The sequence below is a fragment of the Oryzias latipes genome, chromosome 17, assembly GCF_053564925.1.
Source record: "Oryzias latipes strain Hd-rR chromosome 17, Olatipes_Hd-rR_3.1".
In the NCBI taxonomy this organism is placed as follows: domain Eukaryota; kingdom Metazoa; phylum Chordata; class Actinopteri; order Beloniformes; family Adrianichthyidae; genus Oryzias; species Oryzias latipes.
In genome coordinates, this window is record NC_136253.1 from 9,669,579 (window position 1) to 9,695,341 (window position 25,763).

Genomic DNA, 25,763 nt, shown 5'->3' on the forward strand with positions numbered 1-25,763 from the left:
GTTTGACGTCGGCCTAACAAGCAACATTTGACTTAAAAATTAGTCATTTCAGGCAACTCTAACCCCAAACCCATTGTATGTGTTTGGTCTTGCAGGTTATCTATTCTAAGAAGCGCATTGTAAAAGCAACCAAACCAATTTAAAGAGGTGAATATTTTTGGGCTTTGCTGTCTAATTAGAGTCTGTTGGACTTTCTTGGTTTAAAAAAACATTCTTAAATATAGTTTGTCAGAAAATGGAAGAATATAAAAGGTATGCAACAGTGGGAACAAATATTTCCATTGGTTACCAACAAATAGTACCTAGTTTTACAGCGAGAATAACAAATGACATTTCAAAGTTTCATATGTTTCTTAATCCCCCATTTTGTGTATGTAAAATACATCCCAATAGAGCAGGAAAATCCAAGAGCCCATGGGAAACAGTTGCCATGGAAACAGTCGGCAGAAGATCCCAAACGGACAAGAGGCAGGAGCGTAAAAGATTCTGAAAGGACGTGCCCCGTAAGAAAGACTCAAGCTTGACTGACAGTAAAAGATTAACAGTCAGAGAAACAAAAGGGAGGAAGAGACGGATGAAGTGGATGAAGATGGAGAGAGATGGTCCGAGGACACAGACACCCTGATGGAGATGGAGTACTTCCACTTAGGAAACACTTGGAGTGTGTGAAAGCAGACGCGGTGCTTACAGATTGCTTTGGATTTCGGAAAAAATGCGTTGAAAAGTGAGCTCATTGATGTTTTCCTTTACTAATTAAAACAGTGCAGGTTTTCTAAAACTGTCTCAAATCTGTTGCGATTAACTTTTGCAAATGTGCACTTTACTAAATGAATTAGAGTTCCAGTGCAATCAACCCCAGAAGTACCAAACATGCACTTTGTGTTTTTTGAAAGTGATTTGAAGAAAATATTATTTGACCGAAGCAAAGCAGAGCCTGCGGCAAAAACAGTCGACATTAAAAGCCTGCAAAAGCCATTTGTTCATTTTTATGCAAATCCTCATCATGCTTCTCGTCTCTTCCCCCAGAGTCTCCAAGATAATGAAGAAACATTCAGATATTTTAAAATATTACCATCATAAGATTTTTTTTTGCCCATATGAAATGAAATTTGAATACTTTTTTGGATTTTATTCTTCGATCGGGTCAAAAACTGTCAGCAGAAACTGACCCGAGCTGACTGAAGGATGGAGGGATAGTGGGAGAGACCAATACAAAGGCAACCAAGCAAAAAAGGGAAGCGCGGTGAGAGGAGATTGAGGCAGTTGAGCAAACCAGGAGCAAGCAATAAAAGCAGGAGGTCATTACAGATCAGTGAGCACAAGGAGGGAGGAGTAAAAAAAAAAGAGGGAGATGGGGGTAGAACACAGGAGCAAAAGGGAGAGGGGGAGGACCCATGGGGCCCGTGGTTGTAGAGTCACAGTCTCCAATGATCACTTTTGTGACTATGCAACTGGGCTCATATTACTAGCTGCAACATCACAAAAATGACACTGGCAACCGCAAGTTAGCTGGTAAAACAGGAAGGAGAAGCTCAGAGAGGATTTGTAGGTGGGGCTTCACTCCAGCATGAGTTACCAACATCAGCAGACAGAACAGACCTGCATCCTCAACCCAAAGAGGCGCAAAAGAACAAAACCATCCAGAAAAAAAAAAACAAAAAACGGGCAGTGAAAGAAACTGCAGTGATAAAAGTGACAGATATCTGCTTCTGCTCCTTCTTCAGAGTGTGGCGACCCCACTGGCCCATGAGAGCAGGCAATATTTCCTGACTGATGGTGGACGGTGGCGCCCACCAGACCCTTTACAACGACTATGAGCACAAACTCCCACTATTGATGTCTGGTCTAATTGATGTGCCGCAGCAGCGCGGTGACACCAGGCTTTTTATAAAACAGAGCTGGGCTCTGTTGCCCAAGAAAATCCAGTGAATCAAAAAAAAGGAGCCAGGATGGCCCCCACCTAACAGGCAGTACAGTATATCAGTTTAAAAGAGGTTGAAGGGCAGAAGGGGGTGGCAGTTATGAAGACATTGGAGATAAAGGATCACTGACTGAGTCACCACAGTTCTTTCTGAATTACACTGTTGCAGACTCAAGGTGGCCTCCACGTTGGAGATGTTTCTCCCGTAAACCTGTCTGAACTCACAGATGGACTGACCTAAACTGGAATTACTTTTATGTTTTTTGTTCTTCTGTTGGATCCTGGGACAAATCTATGTCATTTCAAAGAAGAAAATGCAAAAATTAAAGAATTTGAGATAACAAGAAGTAATTTCATAAGAATCTTTTCATGTTCAGAATACAGATTTGGTGTCAGAGAGCGAGGAAGCCAATGAACTGGTAAATGGTATATACTTGTGTAGTGCTTTTCTACCATCCTTTGCAGTCACAGTCCCATTCACCCACACACACATTCACACACTGTTAGAACACTGGCACCAACCGATAACCACCAGAAACAATATGGGGTTGAGTGTCTTGCTCAAGGGAACTTTGACACATGCGCAGGAAAACCGGGAACCAAACCTGCGATCCTCTGATCAGAATTTGACTGCTCTGCCTCTGCATCATGGTTAATGTAAGCATGAGATTGTATTTGTGCTCCTTTTAGTAAATGAAGAAGAAATCATCCAATCCAATCAATCATCATAAAAACAATTCATAAACTTGCTTTAAACTCTCTTATTTTCCTATGAATGGATGCAGACACGTGCTTAATTACGATTACTGTATAAACAACTGCGTATAACAGCAAGAAATGCAATAGAATAAAGGAAAAAATATTTAAAAATATATGTTTTCCTAAACATGATTGCTGAAGATGTTAGAGTTAGAACAAGGGTTCCTTCCTTTTGGAACATGAGATCAAACTAATAGTTCATAACCCAATCATAATGCAGAGCTAAGACGCAAATTATCTCTTTCACATTATACAATGCTTGATGATGTAAAACAAACAACATTTGAATTTCCAACAATAAAATTGTGTTTAACGCGTTAACACTGACGCTTTAGCTCCAGTGTTGATGTTCCTTCAAATACCGTAACTCTACAACTGTTTACATAATTTACACGATTCCAACAGATTCTAAAGCAGAGAAAAACAGCCTCAAACTGATATGCAACAACTTAAAGTTGTGAAGATTTCATTACATTAATATAAATCAGCTTATTCTGTCACAGAGAAAAGCAGCTTTTATGCAACACTTTACGATAATAATGTGTTGCATATCGATGCAAACGATATGAAAAGCTGCTTCTCTCTGGACAGAATCAGCTGACTCATGTTGATTGTGCAAACGATCCAAGAGTTACAGTATGTCAAAGAACTGTTATTTAAGTGTCACAGACGACATCTCAGTTAAAAGGTAAAACAAGCATAAATACTCCGTCATTGTAGAATAGTTAAAAAATTGTATCTCATGATAATAGCCTGCGCACATGTAAGTTTAGTGAACACTACCAAAAGCAAAGGATGGAAAAAAAGATATAGCTGCGCTAAACGGGGCTCCATTTCAAAAACCCCTTCAATAAGAACACGAGAGACTTTTTCAACCCAATTTCTGTTTCCTTGTTTGGCTCCTTTAGACTCTAAAAACACAGTATTCTCCAGTGACTTTATGGTTTTAAATCTGCTGCTTAAGCTTAGAAAGATTTACTTATTTGGCTTTCTTGTCAAGTGTCAATCAGATCAATGATTGTAGATCATAGTAGACACAATAAATCCTTAACAAAGATTTATTAACTGGAAAAAAATATTTGTCCTTGGTCTTTAGCCTGATAATAAATAATTATTTGAGGATCAAACCAAGGAATGGGAAGCTTTCTTGAACACACCAGTCTCCATTTTATGCACAGAACGCACTGATGATGTCAGTACAATGCCACAAAAAAACTAATTGAAGTTGAGTTGCATTTAGGTTTTTTTTCCAGAAAAAAGTGGATTTGTTTGCACGTTATTGAGACACTTGCAGCACACGTCAAGAAACCGAGGCACTGATCAGCAACGCCTGGTAAAGATCTGTTTTATCTTGTGATGTCCATTTAAAAAAGTTGCATACAAAAGTCAATTTAAGAAAAAAGAAACAGACAATATGGAAGAATCTGCAGAGAAGCCCGAAGCCCAAGTATTTGACCATGCAGATAAATGTTGAGATCTTCAGGTACGGCGCTGGAAGGGCAAAGATTTATTACAGTCGGTTCACTCAAACGGCCTCTAGACATTTCAGCGGAAGGTTACACAGTTATTCCAGCAATGAAAGAGAAGGAGCTGGTTAATGATGTACGACTGAAAGCAGGAAAACATTTTTTCACAAATAAAAGTGTTGGTTTATTATCAAATATGCGCTGCTTTTTCAGGGGCTTTAAGTACAATGGAGGTTCAAATATTCAAAGCACGCAGATTACTTTTGTAAATACTGGTTTGAATGTGGCATATTTGTGCATGTGGTCTTTGTGTTTTTATTTTTCCTCCAATGGATTTGTGTCGCAATATCTTTTTAAAAAACATGACAGATATGATAAAAAGCCATTTTTTCTTATTTCTAGATGGGGGGGGGGGGGGGGGGGGGGGGTTTCTCAGCAGGAGCAAAGCAATGAAGCGGACAAATGAAGAAAACTGGAGTTAACTACCGGTAGTCAAAGAGGGGAAAATTTGACAGCAACAACAGGTAACGACAAACTTACCGAATGTTCCAGCCATGAACAAACACAAAGATGTGGAAACACTGTGACGTCTAAGCCTTTTAAAATTTAGGAAGGATTTCTTCAAACAATTCATTATATTATTCATTCACAGCACCTTTCAAGTTTGAGTTCACCTGCTTTTTGCAAACTGGACCGCACTCTTGTTTTAAAATAATCCTGGCATCTTTGGTGAGAAGTTAGAGGGAGTAAAAGGTGTTTAGAAGCTCCAAACTCTTTCTGAAGAGGTAGCCTACCTGCGAAAGTCGAGTAGTGTCCGGCTGGTCTCTGGAACGTTTTGGTTGAGCCAGGTCAGGAAGTGGAACTGAGTGACGGTTCGAGTTTCGTTGGTCTGCATGTTCTTCAGGTAGAAGCTCCGAACCAAGAAGTCATCGCACCAAATGTGTTCTGACACCAGGTTCACCTGTGAGAACAGAGCAGACAGATAGACTCTGAACTGGTGTGTTCTTATCTCAGGAGAAGTCCATTTACTCCAGATGGATGAATATTCAAATGCTTCCTTCATGTAAAGTCATTTTCTGAGTGAAAGGACAGACCACAAATGTGTTTGCAGGAACAAGGCAAGGGGGCTTCTGTGTTCAAAACTTGCATTCACTAATAGCTACACAAGTTTTTACAACCATTTTCGGGCTCCATGTACAAAACGTGCGGCCATTAAACATCCATTGACTGTTATACCAGGTAGAACTTTGGTCAATCAGGGATTCAGATTTGGTAGTGACGAATGGATGGCGTCCCTTTTAATTCGCTGAAGTGCCAATCGTTTGAAAATTGATCATGGAGGAAAAATGGAAAATTGTGGTTTGTGTCCAGATGGAATTATATGACACCAAGTCTTTCATATATTGTAATAGAGCTGTGACAGAAAAAGCTAGGAGCAACATTTGCACCGCTTTGACAGTTCAGATTAAGCCTGTTCCAACTGTAGGTGATGGACATGCGCAAGCTAGTATCGTCTACCGTATTTTCACGACTATAAGACGGACTTGAAAGTCTGAAATTTTCTCCAAACTGTAGGGGGCGCCCTATGAGGCGGGGCGCCTAATGTGTAGTTGTGGGGCCGAGGCATATGGGCCAGTTGGAGTGTCATTCTTAGCGGGCTGCCATTTCACTGTCTACAATAGAAGGCTGTCTGTGTCCCGCACATGTCACAGCCTCTAACAGGTTCAGCAAGGTGGGGTGAGCAGGAGAGGAATTTCCTCACAATGGTTCACCGCAGCCAAGCCCATTTCTTCTGAACACACAAAACCGTAACAACATGAGCGTCACTTCTCTTCACAGCTCTTATGTCGACACTGCCCATAAGTCTTAGTGGCCATGGGCGGGGCAAAGTCTCAGGTCCCCACAACATTGTTTATAAAATGGCTGAAGCCCTGTTTAAACTGCAGCTATCAACTACGCGGAATGATGGATTTCTAGATGCTGTTTTAGGACTGAAAAAAAATTCAAAACCATCTCAGATTTGGTCCAGCTGCATTTTTTAAACACACACTGAGTGTTTGTGTGTGTGCTTAAGCCGTCTCTTCGCTAGTGCGTGTGATGCACCTGCGTGAGGAACAAGGAGGGGGGTCAGGCGCTGAGCTCAAGTGAGTCTGTGAGCGTGCATTCAGTTTGTGTTAGCCAGTTAGGGAGAGCAGTCAAAAAAAAAAGGTTTCCCTTAAAAGAACATGGACTGGTTCTTTTATTGACCCACTCTAGAGGCTCTGAGGGTCCGAACGGGGCGTTAACGTGCCCGCGCCTTAACACCCAGTGCACCTTTTGTATGTGTCAAAGACTGAAGACATTGGAGATAAAGGATCACTGACTGAGTCACCACAGTTCTTTCTGAATTACACTGTTGCAGACTCAAGGTGGCCTCCACGTTGGAGATGAAATCCCCCCTAACTGAGACCGCACCCTATAACCCGGTGCACCCTATGGTCATGAAAAGACGGTAGTTAAATGTGCATTCAAAAACACACGTCACATTCACCGTGTGTCCGTAGCTTGACACTCAGACCTTTCTGAACGAGTCCTTACTCAGTGTTAAGTCTGATACTCTAAGCCCAAATGAGCCCATTTTGATTTAAAGGCAATATTCAGGATAAGGAACAAGATCCTTTTATCAGTAATTTTCTGGAGTGTGAATGATAACTATTACCATTGGAAGAAGCTTGGTGAACCTCCAGTATCTTCTGACTGTTTCTTTTCTGTTCTGAGGGAATTTGCTCAGTAAGACTGTTCCTCTGCTCTGTAATTTTTAACATAACATTTCTAAGGCCATAAACTCATTGAACAACTAAAAATTAATTTGTTCAAACTGAAATGTTGTGGCATAAATACGATATTATGTAATTACATAAATAACTAAGATATTTCCTGTTGCTGTAAAACTCATTTCTACATTTTTATTGCAGCATTTACAACTGTACAATGAATTCTTCATCGGAAGATGATCATTTTGGACAAAAACATTAGAAACAAAATTTCTAACAAGTTGTTGGACTAATGTAGTTAATGAAGATATTGGTTCTATATATGCGCATCAGGGATGAATCCATCAGAGAAACTGATCAAGTTAGATGTGTTTGGAGATACTTTAAATGCAGGGAAGCAGGTTGAGATGGTATTGGGCACACTGATAGGAGGAACAGTAGTGATGTTGGGAAAGGATGCTGAGGTTGGAGCTACCACGAAAGAGTTCTAAAGAAAGACCAAAGAGGAGGTTCATGGATGTAGAGAAGGAGGAGATGAGGAGGCTGGTGTGAGTGAGTAGGATGAGGTTGAATGGAGAAGGATGATTTGCTGTGGTGACCTCTTGACCTCCAAATGAAGCAACTAAAAGTGGAAGATGTTTGGGGAAACAGCAGATAAGATCACTATTCAATTCAATTCAATTCAATTTTATTTGTATAGCCCAAAATCACAACAACAGTCGTCTCGATGGGCTTCGAAGTAAAACATGAATTCAAAAGGATCACGAATACAAAGAGTTCAATAGAAAAATACTAAAATGAACTAACAAACTGACTAAGCCAAACTGGACATCCCTGTCCTTAGACCCCCCTTCGCGGTAAGGAAAAACTCCCAAAAAAAACGGATTCCGGAAAAAACGAAGAAACCTCAGGGGTGCCCACATGAAGGAGGGATCCTCCCCCAGGACGGACAGGCGATTTACCAGAACTCTTAGAGAAGAATTAACTTATCTTAATCTACAACTACATATATAAAAGTCCAGCAGACGAGCTTCATCCAGCCGTGGTTGTGGGGACAGTCAAAGGCGCGAGTCGAGCCGGAGACAGGAACCACAGCCAGGTGTAGGAGCAGGAGCAGAGGTGAGGTACTCGGTCAGGTACAGAGCAGAGACGCGCCAGAGATGAGCCAGAGGCAGGATCCACAGCCAGGTGTAGGAGCAGGAGCAAAGGCGAGGTAAACGGTCAGGAACAGGAGCACGGATGAAACAACTGGAGTCTGGAAGCACTCCCACTCCCCAGGAGGGGAGAGGAAAAGAGGGACAATACATGAATCGCACTGTACCAAACAGAGGCATGGAGAACTAAATGATAAATTATGATCAAGAATAGAGGAGAGGAAGGGTAGAAGTAAAAAAGGAAAGAGGACAGAACCCCAGTGCACCATAGTTACCCCAGCTTCAACTTCTAGCAGCCTTTTAAAAGAAATAGTTATTATTAAGTTTAATTTAAACAAACTAACATTAAGTTAAATAATCTCTGAATACTAACTAGTCTGACAACAAGTCTGTCCAAAGAGGAATGTTTTCAGTCTAACTTTGAATGTAGAAACTGAGTTCGCCTCTCTTACATGAGCTGGGAGTTTATTCCATAAGACAGGGGCTTGGTGGCTAAACGCTCTACCTCCAACCGTACTTTTACTAATTCTAGGAACCACAAGCAGTCCTGCATTTTGCGAGCGAAGTGTTCTGATTGGTTGGTAAGGGACTATGAGGTCCTTAATATAGGACGGGGCCATTCCATGTAAGGCCTTATAGGTTAACAGGAGGATCTTGAACTTAATTCTAGAATCAACTGGGAGCCAATGTTTTTATAACTATCATGTTATAAAAACATTTAAAGTAGCCTTGAGGGATCTTTAGGGTTTAATATTCAGTTAATGAGCAGTTTTAGGTTTCTGAAAGCATCAGGCAGATTAGGCAGCGATGATGTTTCTGCCGTTTTACCTCGTAGATATGGTACAGGTTGGATCCTTCGTCAGGCCAGTAATGGTAGCACTGCTTCACCCCGTTCTCAACAAGCGGCGTCAGCATCACGATGACCACGCAGCCGTTCTCCCACACCATCTGCAGGCAAAACGCAGTTTTCTTCACCTTACAAAGTTGTTACTCTGGTTAAAGTCCTAATTTTCTTCACCATGAAAGAGAAAAAATGTATGATTTATTCAGGTGTCAAATTCTCGCTCATTTTTAGGAGTCATATTCTCAAATTGATGGAGAGCTTGATTTGGAACCAGATCTCATCCAAGGCTGTTAACACCTTCTAAAATGTGTGAACAAGAATGCTGAAGTGTGTCCTCACTGCCCACTCGCTTAGACACGAATACCTAATTAGTCTCAAATGGAGGGACAGATGAGTTTGTTTTGGGTGAGGGAGTGACACACCTCATCTGAGGACAGGGGACCTGCTCACATGCAGTTCAGAACACCAGACCCAGCGACCGTCTGTCCGCACTGTGGCATCAGACCGACAAAGATTTAGCCAGCAGTAAATTTGTCTGGTTTTCAGTTACAGCTCCCCTGCACCTCCTCCCCCTCGCTCCCCACTGTTCCCGTGATTATTATGTTTGACATGAAACTGTGACAGCGCACTTTTTTTGAGAAATAGCATTAATTTGCTTCGGTGAAAAGGCACTCTCCTTTTTACTGACTGGGCAAGTTCAATTTAATTGAAACTCTTAAATTTAGCCATATGTTTTACCAAGGAAAATATCATAGTTTCTAAGCTTCGTATTAGGGATTTTTGAGAGGTTGTTCAATATAGTGATGTACTGTATGAACCCTGATAATGTAGTCTGATAAGACAGAGTAATGCTGGTTAAGTCAGCTGGGCTGAAACACCACAAGAAGTCTGGATAAGCCTGATTACAAAGGCCTGTGAAGCGCACACAAAAGCTGAGCAGAATCCATCATGAGCGATAGCACTAATGGTCTTTTCAGCTTGTGCAAAGAAACACGTCCTCTGGCAAAGCTTTGTGTGAACTTCAGCAATATGGTCCAGCTGCAGCGGAAGCGTGAAAATCGACTTCTTCTATAACAATTTCAGGAAGTTTCTGTCTCCTTTTCTTTTCTGTATTTACTCCTGTGTTGTCTCATGTTGTCACATCTTCCTTGTGTCTTTTCAACACTTTTACTTTTTTTTGAAGAACTGAATTTGACAATTTTTTATTTTGGTCTGATAGCTATTGTCCATCCGCCTCAATACATTTTAGGGTCATAGGGTTACTGGAGCCTATCCCAGCCACTGTTGGGCAAGGGTGGGGTACACCCTGAATGGTTCTCCAGTCTGTCACACTCACATTCAGCCCTATAGGGACAATTTCGATTCACAAACTGATCTGGGATGCATATTGTTGGACTGTGGGAGGAAGTCGGACTGACCCATGCATGCACATGGAGAATATGAAATCTCCACAAAAACAGGTCCCAGCTGAAATTCAAACCAGGACCTTTTCACTGTGAGGTGATAGTGCTAACCACTACACCACTATGCAGCTTTTCATAGATTTGATTTATTCATATTTTGCTTGTATTGACTTTAATTCAATCTTTTCTTGTCATCTGCAAAAAAGTAACCCAAAACTATCATTGGTGTAATCATTTTTTAAATACATAGTGCTTTTTCACCTCATTATTATTGATCACCTTTTTAATTGGAATTTTGAATTTGACAAACATATCATACTTTTATAATAACAAGGGTCTTTATTTGTCTTTTTTCTTCTGGCTCAACAGAGACTGAACTTCCTGGACAAGGAGACCTTTCCTACCATCACAAATGTGCCCCTCCCTGCTGTTCCACTCCACAAGACCGGCTCCAATAACGCATCGATCTCCTGCTCTCCAATTCAAACCCAATCTTAGAATTGAGACTTGGGGAGAAGTGTTTTCCGCTGCCTGCATTAACAGTGTGTCCCACTGTAGGCTGCTGAGCGCGTGTGGTAATGGCGGGGGCAGTGGGCGTTATGAGGAAGGAGAGATTGATAATGACAGCCACAGAACAAGCCAAACTCCTGTGTGGCTTTAATAAAAATGGGCTAACTCTTGTTTAAGAGAAGAAAAAGTATTGATTTTTCCTTCACGGGTGTCCCTGTGTGCGCACACGCATTCACGCTCGTCCTTACCTGCCAGAAATCCGCCACGGTGGAGGGCAGGGGGCCCTGAGTGGCAATGTACGATGGGTTTCTGGGATCATGGTCCATCTATGGGGAGAATAAGGAAAGACCTACATCAGCTCAACAATCAATCTCTTAATTCAAGCAAAATATGTTTGCTTTGTAAAATGAAATTCAACCCAGCATTGGAACCTCCTCAAGTTTTAGAAAACAAGAAAAAAAAGCAATTTTAGACAAAAAATTATTACTTTAACTTACAATTGAAAGGAATTAAAATTTCACATAAAAAAATACATATTTTTTTAGACATTTTAGACAATATCTCTAAATCTATCATTAAAAAATTAGTTTCCGTTAAACTTTTCACTTCCTAAAACTTGACTAATTCTAAGGCCCACAGCAGCAAAACACCTCTGCTGAGGTGCTCAATGAGCCTTGCATGAAAGCTAACAGGAGGAAAGGTTTGCTCTATGTATTACTAAAACATGACCCATTCTGTCAAAGGTAATAACACTTGATTAGCTTTAAAACTTTCAAGTGGATATCAGCCAAAAAAACAGAGAGATCATTTTGGTGTTCAGTGTTTCCTCACTATATCGCGGTTCAACTATTGCGGTCTTGCTGTTTAGTGGATTTTTTGGGTGCATTTTTACATACTTTGTTTTTTTGTTAAAATTGTGTTCTGCGTCCGGATTGGCTGTTGATATTGTCAAACAATCTCTTTCATGTTGTGTCTCCTGTACAGAATGTGCTTGTTCATCAACATGTACACAAATCCTTGACATTATTTTTTCTTCAATGTTACTGGACTTACCTTTATATTAAGGTTTGAACTTTGAGTGTTTAAACAACAGAGAAATTTCTGAAAATTTGATTTGATTTGATTTTCATTTGATTTTATTGATTTATTTCAAGCATTGTAGTCAAAGCAATAAAGAATTTACACATATTTATCAAACTCATTACAGAAATGATGAAATGCATTGATTAAAAAGACAGAAAACAAAACAAAAATGTCACTTAAATCATATATGCTTAATTAAATACAGTGATAATTATTTGAGGTATAAGTAGAGTTTGATTTATTGCTTGAAAAGGAGTGGGAAGAAGCAAGCTTATATAATCTCACCCCTACTGAGTTCATTCATTTGATAGTTTAACAGTGTTTTTATCTGATAGATTCAGATAGATTCTCTTCAAGTAACAAAATCTAGTGCCTAAAATTGATTGATGATCTTCAGAAAACATTCATTCATGATTTCAGTAAACAGTAACGATACCGATATGTAATAATAATTGATTATCATTAGAACGCATGATAACATTAAACTAGTAATTATTGCTACACATTGCAGATCAAGTAAATAAAATCAATAGCTTATTGATTGTAATTCAAACATTTCAGTAATCATTATTGCACATTACAATGTAACACTCATTGGTTGTAATTAAAAGAACTTTGATTATTTCACCACAGTCAAGTTCACACATGGATTTGCAATTATTCAAACACCTGTTGAACTCCTTAAAATCCTCAAATCCTCTTATCTTCATATCCTGAAATAAGAGTTTCTTTATACAGTTTTTCATAAAATGTTAATGTTTGACTGAGAAAAGAGTATAAAGTGTGTAGTGAAGAATTATACAGCCTTAAAACATCTAGACTCCTACTTCGCGGATTGAAACTATCCCAGTTATTTTTAGAACGTAACTCCTGCGATAAACGAGGAAATACTTTGGACAGTTTTTAACCTAAATAAAAAAAAACCTGTGTCATTTTTGGAGAGCGGCAGGACTTCACCTCTGAGTTCTAGTGGCTCTTGGTTGCTCTTATTGGACCAATGTGAATGAGATGCACACCACTTTAGGTTGCTTGAGGGTAAAAGACAAATTACAACTCAGTCTTCTATGCTTAATACATAACGCCATTTTTAAAAAATGACCAACATTTTTGGTAAACAAAGTATTATACACTGGGCACTGGGTATTGTCAATATCAAACTCATCAGGTCAGCTCTGGTGATATTGTTGTTCCTTTTTCAAGATCTAACTGTATGAGAAGAACAGTGCTATTTAGATCGTCTGTCTGTCTGCATGGAATCAACTTTCAGGGACTTGTTAGTAACAAATATCATTTCAAAAAGATTTTAAAACTAAGATACGTGGACTACTTGCAATAACTAATGATTTGTATGATTTGCTGTTATGAAATGTATGTGCTGTTGACATGTTGGTATGTGTTTTTGATATGCTGGTACAAAATGAAATTGCTTTTAACTTATTTTAACATGTGAAGCTTTTAAGGTAAATATGATGAATAAGTTAGTGAATTTTCTGAAATCATTTTTGGTTTTTGTGAAATTGGTAAAATGTATGTATTTTTTGCTAATGGACCCCAGGAAGCTGTGGAAGCTAATGGGGTTCCAAACAATCAAATAAACAAATGCCCCAAAGCTAACTTTACTGGTGCAACAAAAATTGGGCCTGTCCAGCCGTACAGTTTTGAGCCAGATGCCACCTCAGACTAGGAAAACAAAGACGTACATGGATCTAGTCGTGTACAACTGGATGCATTAGAATGAAGCAGAACAGGGGAGCAAGCGGCCTTCCCAGCGTATTTTCTATGTAACAAACACAAACTTTTTTTTGCCTGCTCTTGATTTACAACGATTTGAAAAAAGAAATAATCAGATATAATTTAGAGCTTAATTTTCTTCAAGTACGTCCTCCACATTGTTGTTCACCTTTTGGCACATCCCGTCAGAGGTTGCAACAGCATATCAGCTCTCACTAATCTGCACAGGTGGTCTGGCAGAGAGATTTTTTTTCGCCAAACTGCATAACCCTGCATTCTCAAGGCACAGGGAGACCCAGATAGGCAGCAGATAGGCAACAACACCTTTGTGCAACAATACACTAACGAAGCTAATATGAAAGGCCACTTTTCTCCACGTCAGTTGATTCACATTGATCGCGTCAAAGAGTTACCGTATGTCAAAGAGTAAGTGTTATTTCAGTATGGCTGGTGACATCTCTGGTGTTATAGGGCGTGAGGGTCATTGTCAGGCTCACTGTGCCTTTGAGCAAGATGCTTAGCCTTCAACTGCAGAAAGCTCATGAGTTGCTTTGGATGACAGCATTTCCAAGATTACTAACTAAATTTGTCAATAATCACTTTCAGTTTTGCATTTGACCAAATTGGGACTGAAACGTGCTGTAGGAGTCTGATCTTCACTTATTTGAGCTCCCTTTTGGCTTAATTGACATGTTAATTCTTTTAAAGCAAGAATTGTGTTGATGAACAAATAATCCAGAAGTGTATCCGTTTTTGAAGACAACAAATGCAGCTCCAATCAAAAACTTTGAGAAGCAAAGCAATGAAAGATTTAAGAGAATTTCTGTCAGGAAATAATCTATGATCTTCATATCACAAAAAAGTAACTTTTTCTGCTCTTTATTCCTAATTAGCATGTCCGTGTGTCAGAGCTCTATTGCTTTTCTCTCAGCTCCTACGTTAACAGCCGAGAGCTTCAGAAGAAATTGAGGGGTTCAGAAGAAACTCTGACTTGTTCCCTTACTTCAGGAAAATTACAGAAGGATGGCGGAGGCGTTGAAGACAGGAGCCATACGTGAGCAGAATATGCAACGAAGTCAGTGACACCTCAGCTTATTAGCATGCAAATTGTACGGTAAATGCAATAATTGGCTAGACCAATTTAGCTGGAGGCAATTACGTGGAGAAGGCATAATTTTAGGGTCTTTTCTGCACACAAAATTCTCTTTAATGCTTCTCTTTTCCTTGTGTGAATGCCAAACAGTAATGCACTTGTAATGAACTTAATGGACAGAAGGAGAGAGCAGGAAAAAGGTAACGTGCTACAAAAGAGTTTGGCTCATTAAAACACCCACTGCAGGAATTGCATCACGGACCTCAGAAGTGCTCTTATTTGAAGACAATATGCAGATGGACATTGTCTGATCAAACACCAATTTTGCATATTCGATTTTAGAGCAAGAAAAACCCAAACTGAAATTACAGTTTGGGTTTTTACAATTAAAAATTACAGTGGAATTTTTCTTGATGAAATTTCTAATGAAAGCGGGTCAATTGTAAAGCTAGTTCATGAAGGAAAGAGAGATTTGTTAACTTACTTATTGTATTTTTTACACTATAGGGCACCGCAGACTCATTATGAATGGTCTTATATATATATTTAGATATAGATATATCTATAGAAATATAGATATAAGTTAACTTTTTGTAGACAGACGCTCATAGAGGTACAATGAGAAAGCAAGCACCTAAGAGATACAGCCAGATGCCCATACCTGAAGCACTGGAAACGGCCAAACAAAGGCTACGAGCTTTGAGCAGCCGCCTAAAGAGGTACACAAGAGACAATGAAGCCAGACGGATAAACAGGCTGTTCGCAACTCAACCTGCGAAAGTGTATGCTTAGTGGCAGGGTCAAAACAGCCAAGCAGACCCACCAAGGCTAGAAACTGAACAGTACTGGAAAAGTATATGGGAAAAAAGACAGCACATAACAGCAATGCCCAGTGGCTGGTCTCTCTGAGAAAAGAACATAGCAACCTCCCTGAACAGAATCCAGTTTCCATCACAGTGGCAGACATTTAAGAAAGAGTCTCAGGTGTGAAAAACTGGACAGCACCGGGCCCTGACATGATACATGCCTACTGGCTAAAGAAACTCACCGCACTCCACGAGTGCCTGGCAGCAGAAAAATGAACCAGCTGCTAAGAGATGGGACTCACCCCGAATGGCTAACGGAAGGGCGAACGATCCTGATACAGAAGGATCCCTCAAAGGGTGTAGTCCCATCCAACTACTGGCCAATAACCTGTCTCTCCACAACATGGAAGCTCATGTCAGGCATCATTGCAACCAAGATAAATAGGCACATGGATCAATTCATGAGTAACACACAGAAGGGCATTGGTAGAGACTCCAGAGGAGCCAAACACCAACTCCTGGTTGACAAAACAGTCGCTCAAGACTGCAGGTCACGACACACCAACCTGTGCACAGCCTGGATTGATTACAAGAAGGCCCATGACTCAATGCCACACACGTGGATCACTGAATGCTTGGAGCTGTACAACACCAACAGGACTCTAAGAGCCTTCATAGAAGATTGGATGAAGCTGTGGAAAACCACCCTTGAAGCCAATGGGAAGCCACATGCACAAGTGTCCATCAAATGTGGGATATACCAAGGTGATGCTCTGTCCCCACTGCTGTTCTGCATAGGTCTGAACCCCCTCAGCCAAATAATCAACAAGACTGGCTATGGATACCAACTCAGAAATGGGGCCAACATCAGTCACCTCCTCTACATGGAGGACATCAACCTATATGCTAAGAGCGAGCGTGACATTGACTCCCTGATACACACCACCAGGATCTACAGTACTGACATTGGGAAGTCATTTGGGCTCGAGAAATGCAGCCGGATGGTGACAAAGAGAGGCAAGGTAGTCTACACAGGAGGGGTCTCACTACCAGAAGGAACAATAGCAGACATCGAGGACAGTTACAAGTACCTTGGAATTCCACAGGCAAATGGCAACCTGGAGCAGGCAACAAGGAAAGCTGCAACAGCTAAATACCTCCAACGAGTAAGGCAAGTCCTGAGAAGCCAGCTCAATGGCAAAAATAAGACCCGGGCAATAAACAGCTACGCACTGCCAGTTATCAGATACCCTGCAGGTATAATAAGATGGCCAAAGGAAGAGATACAGACCACGGATGTTAAAACACGAAAGCTCCTCACCATGCATGGAGGGTTCTATCCCAAATCCAGCACCCTGAGACTGTATGCTAGTCGCTAGGAAGGAGGCTGAGGACTTGTGAGCGTGGAAGCCACTGTCCAGGATGAAACATCCAAGATGCATGAGTACATCAAGCTCAAGGGCCCAACTGAAAGTGTGCTCAGTGAATGTCTCAGGCAATGGAGAGCAGAGGATACAGTGCTGGAGGACAGATCCTCATGGGAGGACAAACCCCTGCATGGGATGTACGGTGGATGTGGCAGTGCCAAGCGATGGGAACATCAGAAAGAAGGAACATGAGAAACTGGAGAAATACCAGGGACTCAGAGAAGAACTGGAGAAAGCCTGGAAAGTGAAGGTGACAGTGGTGCCTGTGGTAATTTGAGCACTCACGGCAGTAACCCCCAACCTGGAGGAGTGGCTACAACAGATCCTTGGAAAGACCTCAGACCTCTCAGTCCAGAAAACTGCAGTGCTAGGAACAGCTAAGATACTGCGCAGGACCCTCAAGCTCCCAGGCCTCTGGTAGAGGACCCGAGCTTGGAGGAGAAACCACCTGCGGAGGGTGAGAGGGGCTTTTTTTTTATATCTATGTCATATACATAATAAGACGCACCAAACTATAAGGCGCATTAGCTGAGACAGAAGAGTTGTAAGAGTCCGAAATCCCACCCTAACTACTAAAAAAGTATATAGTGCGGCAATATATAGTGCCCTGAATTTTAAAAGCTATTTGGACACCATACTCACTATTTCTTTTTAACAGCGGATATGACGTCATCGATTTCAAAAAGTTAAAATCTAATTAAGATGAGCGTTTTGGGACGATTAGTTATGAGTCCACTGTCTTCTAAAGATAAACACGTTGATGGTTTATTAAAAATATACATTTAAATAATTCTTTTTTGGCAAAAAATTGGTCTAGATTTGCCAATCTAGTGAGCATAGATGAACACTGTTTTTTTCACAAAGATTTCGGGGAAATTTGCAGGGAACTTAATTTTGGAATTTCAGATTCAGACAGCACTACAAATGGCGAACTAGTGAAATGGTGAATAGTGAAGGAACTTGGACATAACCGATGTTATGTCAAAAGCGTTGGCCACATTAGAAGCGTTAGCCGTGTTTAAGACGTTAGATATGTTAGAAGCATTAGGCACATGAGAAGAGTTAACCATGTTTGAGGTGTTTAACATCTTAGAGGTGTTAGCCATGTTAGAAGTGTTAGACATTAGAAGTGTTAGCCATGTTAGAAGTGTTAGTCACGCTAGAAATGTTAGCCACATTAGAAGTATTAGCTACGTTGGAAGCATTATCCACATTAAAAGCATTAGCCACATTGCAGCATGAGTAGGCAGAATGTGCATTAGGCCATAATGTCTTTTCAAATCATTTCAGGGATTTCTCTGCAGCCAAAACCAGGCTTTTAATTATAAAATGCATAAAATTAAAGGAGCATCGTGGACTTTGGTCTTAACTAGACTGGGTGTTTACTATAAAAAAACAAGGAAAATGTCTCATTTGATCTGGAATGGTGAGAGCAAAAAACTCATTGGGAGAAACAGAATGACAAGATAAACAAAAAAGTTAGTGCAAGAGAGGAGGAAGAGAAATGATAACAGAGCTGCAGTTTAACAATGGCTGGAAGTGAACAAAGAAAGGAGAAAAACGCAGAGGAGCAGAAATTGAGAAAATCCAAGGAAAGGGACAGCTACACATCTCTTTCCATCCTCCTTTCTTTTCAGTCTCTCCAGAAACAAATAGTGAATCCTGACATCCTGAAACACTTCCTGAATTAAACCTTGCCATTAATGACACTACGAAATGACAAATGTCTATCTGTCTGACTGTCTTTCACACACCCTTTCCAGAGTCGAGCAAAAGTGGAGGGTGTGACATGTATAATTATCCCCGCCACTGGGTTTTTGTCATTTTTTTTTATAGTGGGAAGAAGAAATCCTGCATGTGTCAGTCTGTCAGAGTAAGTCAGACAGAGAACAGGACTATCACTGCCGCCCCACTCCTCTAGAAACCTGACAGACCCTCTGCATCAGCGCAGAGTTGGCAGCTACATGGATTAAAGGCAGCTACAAGTTAACGTGTATGAAAGAAAATATCCTGTGGTGCCCTTCCCTAAAATATTTGGATTTTAAGGTTAATACAAGGTTATTAAACTTAAAAAATAGATTTATTATTATACATTCATCCTTATTCTTGTCCTTGATCTTCAGCTTCATTATTTTTCTTTTTAGTTGCAGATTCACAAATTAGATTCATAGCCTAGGCAAAAGTTTGAAATTGCATTAAGCATTTGTCACATGCATGCATAGTAGAGGTTGATCAGTTCAAATGCTGCAGGTTTTTGAGTTGCCTGAGCTTGTAGAGAGTAGAGAGGAGGGGATGCATCTCAAGGACAGCGCAGGTGTGTCCTGCGTTCCCTTGAGGCTCATGCGGTCACCTTAAGTGACGTGATGAAAATGGAACGTACCATAAATGTATTATGAAGTGTTTGTATGAACAATGTAAGTTTCTCTCACTTATGACGTATGGGTGATGCTGTGGTACGGTGTCTTTTATGGAACACTCCAGTCGTTAGTAGTAAAGTGCAGGTTCTGACCCATTACTGACATCACACAAATTTGGCACACAGAAGGTGCGCAGATGATGCGCAGGTGCCTGTAGGTCGTCTGCAGGACGGCCACACAAACTATTATCTGATTGTCTAATTTCCTCATTTTTAACAGTCAAAGGGACACATACTTATTATGCGAACAATACTAATGGGCTCCTTGTGCAGTGCACAGGATTCATTGGGTGTTGTATAAGTGTTTGCAATGACCTGTGTTACGCAATGCCCTTAGACAAAAATACAGATGAACATTTTGCCCCTACAGGCTCACCAACTTTGATATTTCCAGTGGGCCACCTACGTGCCCTGTACAGGTTTTTCCATTTTCACCTGCAGACAGCCCATATTTACCTGTTAGAACAAGTGTGACTCTGGCTTTTGGTTTGTTTCTGCTTATATATAAAGAAATGTAGTTGTGTTCAACAGAAAAACTCCAAAATAAACCAAACAAAGAAAAAATAAGTAAAAGTCAGCCAAATTCAACAAAAAACACTTTGAAAATCTAACTTCTATAAGTTTAGTTAGCTTAGTTTGGAGTTCTAATGTTATGTTTATTCTTCTTTTATGATTTTTTTTGGTCTAAAACACACCAGTGTGTGTTTTTTAAGTGTTCATCTCAATGGTTACTAATGTCTTCAGCTGCTCGCAATCTGATTTGTAGTTTTTCATTATTTTTTCAGCTGCGTGCAGAACCTTTTGAAACCTTGTTATATACTGGCTGCTCCTCAATTGAGTTGAATAGATGATCTTGTGAGATAGCCATCTTTTCTCTGCAATAACAAACCATTCTGTTTGCAGGTAAAGATCATCACTAACACTGTCTTGCTGTTTTTGCATAGGAGCTTAAAGAACAAGGAGATTTTTTTAAATGCCAGATAGGAAACTGCTTTAACAGTGAAGCAGAGGATTGACAGTAATGAAGAGCCAAAAAATTATACAGACTCTGTCTTCTTTTTTTAATGTAATCATTTGTCTTTCATTTCTGTCCTCATTTACTCTCTCTCCTGCACCAGCAGGAGACCCTGTCATCCCTGGTGCAGTCCATGAGGCCCATTACTTCTCCAAACCCTTGTCCTGTCCTCATCTCTCTGATCCACATCAGACTCACAATTAAAAAGGCTGTGGTCTGTCATGGGAGAGCACATTCACGGTCAGGGTCAAACCTCTCGAGGGGAATTTCTTGTACTAAACTCAGGTTTTGTAATTACTTTTAATGTGCTGTGTTCACACCGGAGCTGGTATTTCTAATATCATTTTAGGAGCCTCACTGTCTTATTTCAGGTCAGGCTCATTATGAACTCGGATTGTTATTGCCTCTCGTATGGACATAAGGTTTTTCTGGCACTGTGGCTGCAGTAAACTGAGGTCTGTTGTGCATCTGAACTCAGGCAGGCCAAGACATCATTACAACCCCAAAGGTTATCTAAAATGGTGGTGGGCCAAAGCCTCGCTCTCATTTAGCCAATTAATTTTAATGAACAAGACAGGCTTATTATTGATAAGCGACTGGAAGACAGCAAACATCTTGTCTTCTTTAGATGAAGTGTGGGTGAGCCCGGTTTGGGGAAATTCCTTAAATAACTCTATGTGCCATGCATTCAGACACATCCTTTCTTGGTTATTACAGTGTGTGGGAGGTGGGAATGTGTGCTTGAACCGTCACTGAATGTTTGCTCATGTGTCACTGTGCGCTATTGCATGTCTGTGTGGGTGTTTGCACCCTGTACCCCATGTCATCTGTATTAGTGCATGCTGAGTGCGTGCAATTGTGTTTCCTGTTTGTGTCTCCTTGTGCATGTGTGGGTTCCTGTGCTGCAGCCTTTCTTTTAAAGTTTATGTGACATTTGAGAGAATTTCTCTTTTCTTCTTGTAGCATTTCGATTGCCTCTCTGTTCAAGCTCTTGCTCAAACACATACAATCACACACACTCACAAGCTGTTTTGGTGTGACGCCCAGATTTGAAATGCATAGCGTTCCTGTTGCTTTTAATGGAATACCACTGTATCTGCCTCAAGGGGATAGTAAACCTGCTATTTCAACACGGTTTCCAAATTGATTCACCAACGTACTAAATTCACATGGCTGTTTCCTTTTCCATTCTCCTTCCTCAGGCCTTTTCTGCTGCTTAAAGTTGCATCGGGCCAAAGGATGGCCTCAACAAGCCAAGCACACCGTAACAGTAAATACAAAGTAGTGTCAAATTAGCATAACCCAAGGTCAGAAACAATCGTTTCCCAAGACCCTACGGATCAATTTTGTTTCCACAAATGAGAAGCGAGCAGAGAGTCATGCACATGTCCTTTCTTACACCTTCCCCAAGTGAATACCCGCCTGGGGTGTTTGCTGTGTAGCAATCATTAATATTCATGGTGCAGAATATGCACACGGAACGAGGCTGCCACTGAAGTTAAGCAAGCGTTGTATCAAAATTTATACTACACAACGGCACGCTGGCTTTGCCTGCGCGGTGCCCCATTGGGATTGAGGAGACCCAGCGCAGCAGCAGCAACTGCGGCGCAGCCAGTCAGAATGCAGAGAAGGTACTCACGATGGGGCTGGCATTGATGTAGTCAGAGTTGCCTTGGCTGTTCTCCACCCTCAAGGTGATTCTGGAGTGATCATCTGGAAGAAAACACAAGAAATTTGAAGGATATTGTCCCGCCATGCAAGTTTGTTCTCAATAAATTGTAATGCGTTTGTTTTATCTGTGAAAAAATTTTTATGTCCTCCAAAATATACTCAACATCACATCTGCAAAGGTAATTTTTTATGCCTGCAGCAGCAGTCACTGACTGCAAGGACCATATTGTTTTCGCAGTTGGAAAGATTTCTGCGTCTTTGAACAAAAATTTGACCTCCGCCACATGCGCGAAAACATACCAAAATTTGACCACACCTAGGAACCGTTGAAAATAAAATTTCGGCATACTAAACAACACCCCACACATGACGATGACATCACAAAGAATGTAAAAAAATGAATGGGCCGAAAAAGTCCAAAAAAAAAGTCAAAAATCAGTTACGAAACCAAAATGCCCATGTCTGGGATATCCCAAGGAAGTTTTGAAATCATTATGGGATAGCCACATGACCTATGGCTTGGCGAACATTTTGTAGCAAACTCTAAAAATTTGTGATTTTCGTGTAGTTCGACAATATGGGAAAATTACACAATTGTTTGTGCACTTTTCACGAAATTGCGCACACACGCCACCAGCTCCAGTCTACAAACACCACAGAAGTTTCGTTGACCTTTGACCTTGGGAAGAGGCTGCCATCTTAAATTTTCCAAAAAAGCCCCATTACCTCGAGATACAAATGAAAACTCGTCCTGGGGATTTTTAGTGATCATCTCGTAACTTCTTGTGCATCAATAGCAACTTACTGTTGAAAAAATGTTGTAGCTTGCGCTTAGCGAGTTCACAACTGTTGTAATCTTAGCTATCTTTCACATTTTTTAACGGAATTTTGTAAAGATCGAGTATGCGATTCCCTGGGCCAAGATGAACAAACAATGTAACATCCAAATTGACGGTGTTAAAATTGTGAACAAAAAAAAATGCGCTCACTCAGCTAAGACGAAAGAATTCGGAAATATTTTTTTAGAATCTACTGACAAAACCAATACATCCTTGTCGGGAATATCCAAAGGAAGTTTTGAAATCATTATAGGATGGCAACACGACCTACATTTTGCTAGCCATTTTGTACCATAATGTGTGATTTCGCGATTTTTGCGTTTTTACGCAATATGGGAAATGTAACTTTTTTTCAAGCTATTTTCATGAAATTTCACACACATGCTGCTAGCCTAAGTCTACAAACAGCCGTGGAGTTTCGTTGACCTTTGACCTCGGGAAGACGCAGCCATCTTAAATAAAAATAAAAAAAAGGCACCAGATACAAACAAAAACTTGTCATTGATATTTTTATCGATCATCTCATAACTTTGCGGGCATCAATGGCAAGCTACTGTGGAAGAAATGTTACAATTAGAAGTTGTACATTTTGAACGGTGTGTGATTGGCAAGCTCGCAAAAGTGGCGTGCTGTCATAACTCACATGTTTTTTAATGGAATACTGTGAAAATGTAATGCATGCATCCATGGCTAAAACTGAAATCCACTGGATACAGAAATATTAGGAATGTGGGCGTGGTTAGAAAAACTTCCATTGCTAAGGAAATCAAAATTAACTGACGTTGATCTGTTCAAAATCCCCAAAACATAAACTGGTTTCTATGGAGAAAAAATCAACAGAAAAGCCATTTTGAATAATGTTCTTTTTTTTAATCACATGTAGTGGCTACCAGTGTCATGATCTTAAGTAATGTGTTTTTCTGAGTGAGTTAATTAAGCTGATCACTATGCTAGCACTTTTGGTCACATTAGCATAACTAACATGATTAGCATAATTAGCATCTGAAGCACTTTGTCAGTTGATGATGCTGATCGCATTGCTTGCATGTTTAGCCACATGCTCAGTTAGCCTTACAGAAAGAGAAGAGGCAGTTAGATCTGCGCAGTGGATGGTCAGCAAGTGGGTTTGGGTCAAAAGGTGGGTGTTGAGAGAGGTGGTGGTGCCTAGACCCGGGCTAGGGTGGTGGTGGTGGTGCGTAGAGGCTGGCGGGGATGGCAGTGGTGGCACGTAGAGGTAGACGTTGAGGGCGGGTAGCGCCTGCGGGCCAATCAACGCAACTTATGGCTTTAATTTATTAACTTTATTTAGAGAAGTATTGTAGGAATTTATGATTTGCTTCCAGGAAACTGTTCTAAAAATGTTTTTTAAATACTTGTAAGTATTAGATAAAAGGCTTAAAAAGTCTAAAAAAATGTAAAAAATACAAGTAAGATCAAATTTGATGAAGTTCGATTCAAAGATTTACACAAGAATATTTGAACTGTTAATAAATCTTTGGCCCATCTACTGAGAGGCCTCCAACAAATTAAAAGTTTTATCTTTTTTCATTTTATAGAATTCAGATTTAAGTTGGGATCACAATTTGTTCCTAACAAACCAGTTCCCCAGCTGACAGTCTGGATTTCATTAAGCCTTTGCATGTTGGAGAGACTGGGATGGCACCCTTTTTTTTTTAGATGGGCTAGAAGCTTAAAAATTTTAATCATTGATGAGGTCTGTGCAGGAGAGCTTTAATAGAAAACTAATTTACAACCCTTCTGCTCGCTGCATCTGCTCACCGTTTCACATAATCGAGGCTGGGCACTGAATAAACAGAGAGCATTGTCGAGAGGGGCAGAGAGTACGCTGCCACGTTTCAGGGACTGAAAACAGGAAGTGTAACAGCTGACTTGGGTTCCACCAACAATTCAGTCCTGTGGACATCCACCGTGGAAACGATCATCAAAACTCTTGGACAATAGAATATCTTTTCCCTTAACTTGATTTCAAGAAAGTATAAGAAAATGCAGTAAAAGCTTCAAGCTATTGATCTGCGGTTGACTAGCCAATGTCTGCTTTTCTTTAACACTGAAATACTTCTAGATGTTTCATCTACAAGTGTGTAACCAGGTCGTCTTTAACCCTCTAATCCTGGACCTTTAGTTCCAATGTTGACATTCTTTCAACTGCTCTAACTCTTCAGCATTGTGCACAGTTACAATATTCCGGCAGATTCTAAAGCAGAGAAAAGCAGCCTCACATTAATATGCAGCATTTTACATTAATGTGTTGAATGTCAGTGCAAAGCTAATAAGAAAAACTGCTTTTCTCTGCGTCAGAATCGGTTGGATCACATTATTTTGGTTTTTGCTTTCAAGTAGATACTAAATTAAGGTTGACATGGTTTGTCAGTGCTTAATATTTATAACTACACTTAAAAATGGCCTGGAATAACAAGCCAAGCTTTACATGGCAGTTTTCTATAATGGATTCCCACAATAAATATTTTGTACACTTGCAAAATGTGGTATGAAGACAAAAAAAATCTACATTACATGCAATGACAGCAGCTGAGCGGTTCTTCTTGGCGTTGCCATCCTTCAGGCCAATGGTGCGAGCACTTGGCTCAGCTTGGTATGCACACAGCGCTTCCCACTCCTTCTCCAGACGATCTTTATTTTTCAGATGATCCTCCATGTAAGACTGGAGAAGAGGAAAAGAAGGAAACGTGAGACAAAGAGAGGTGGACAAGAGGTAAAAGGTTGTACATTTGTCCTCGTCAAAGAGAGGTTTAAGGGTGTTGGGATGTTCATTACAGGGTTCCCTCTCACATAAACTCACCTATACTTTACTGAATCACAAGCAAAGTGGGATTTGGGGTTAAAAACTAAC

At 40.4% G+C, this 25,763-nt stretch overlaps 1 protein-coding gene across 3 annotated transcripts in view; it reads right to left on the reverse strand.

The window, feature by feature from the left end:
- The window catches only part of LOC101175682 (receptor-type tyrosine-protein phosphatase N2), a 383,081-nt gene that overhangs the window by 21,193 nt on the left and 336,125 nt on the right, over positions 1-25,763 (reverse strand). For all 3 annotated transcript variants that reach the window (XM_023965497.2, XM_078934368.1, XM_023965498.2), the window contains 5 exons: positions 25,427-25,574; positions 22,021-22,094; positions 11,059-11,136; positions 8,882-9,001; positions 4,941-5,107 (listed from right to left, as the gene is read on the reverse strand). In XM_023965497.2, the coding sequence (XP_023821265.1) occupies positions 4,941-5,107; positions 8,882-9,001; positions 11,059-11,136; positions 22,021-22,094; positions 25,427-25,574 (587 nt within the window). The remainder of the gene's footprint in view (positions 1-4,940; positions 5,108-8,881; positions 9,002-11,058; positions 11,137-22,020; positions 22,095-25,426; positions 25,575-25,763) is intronic.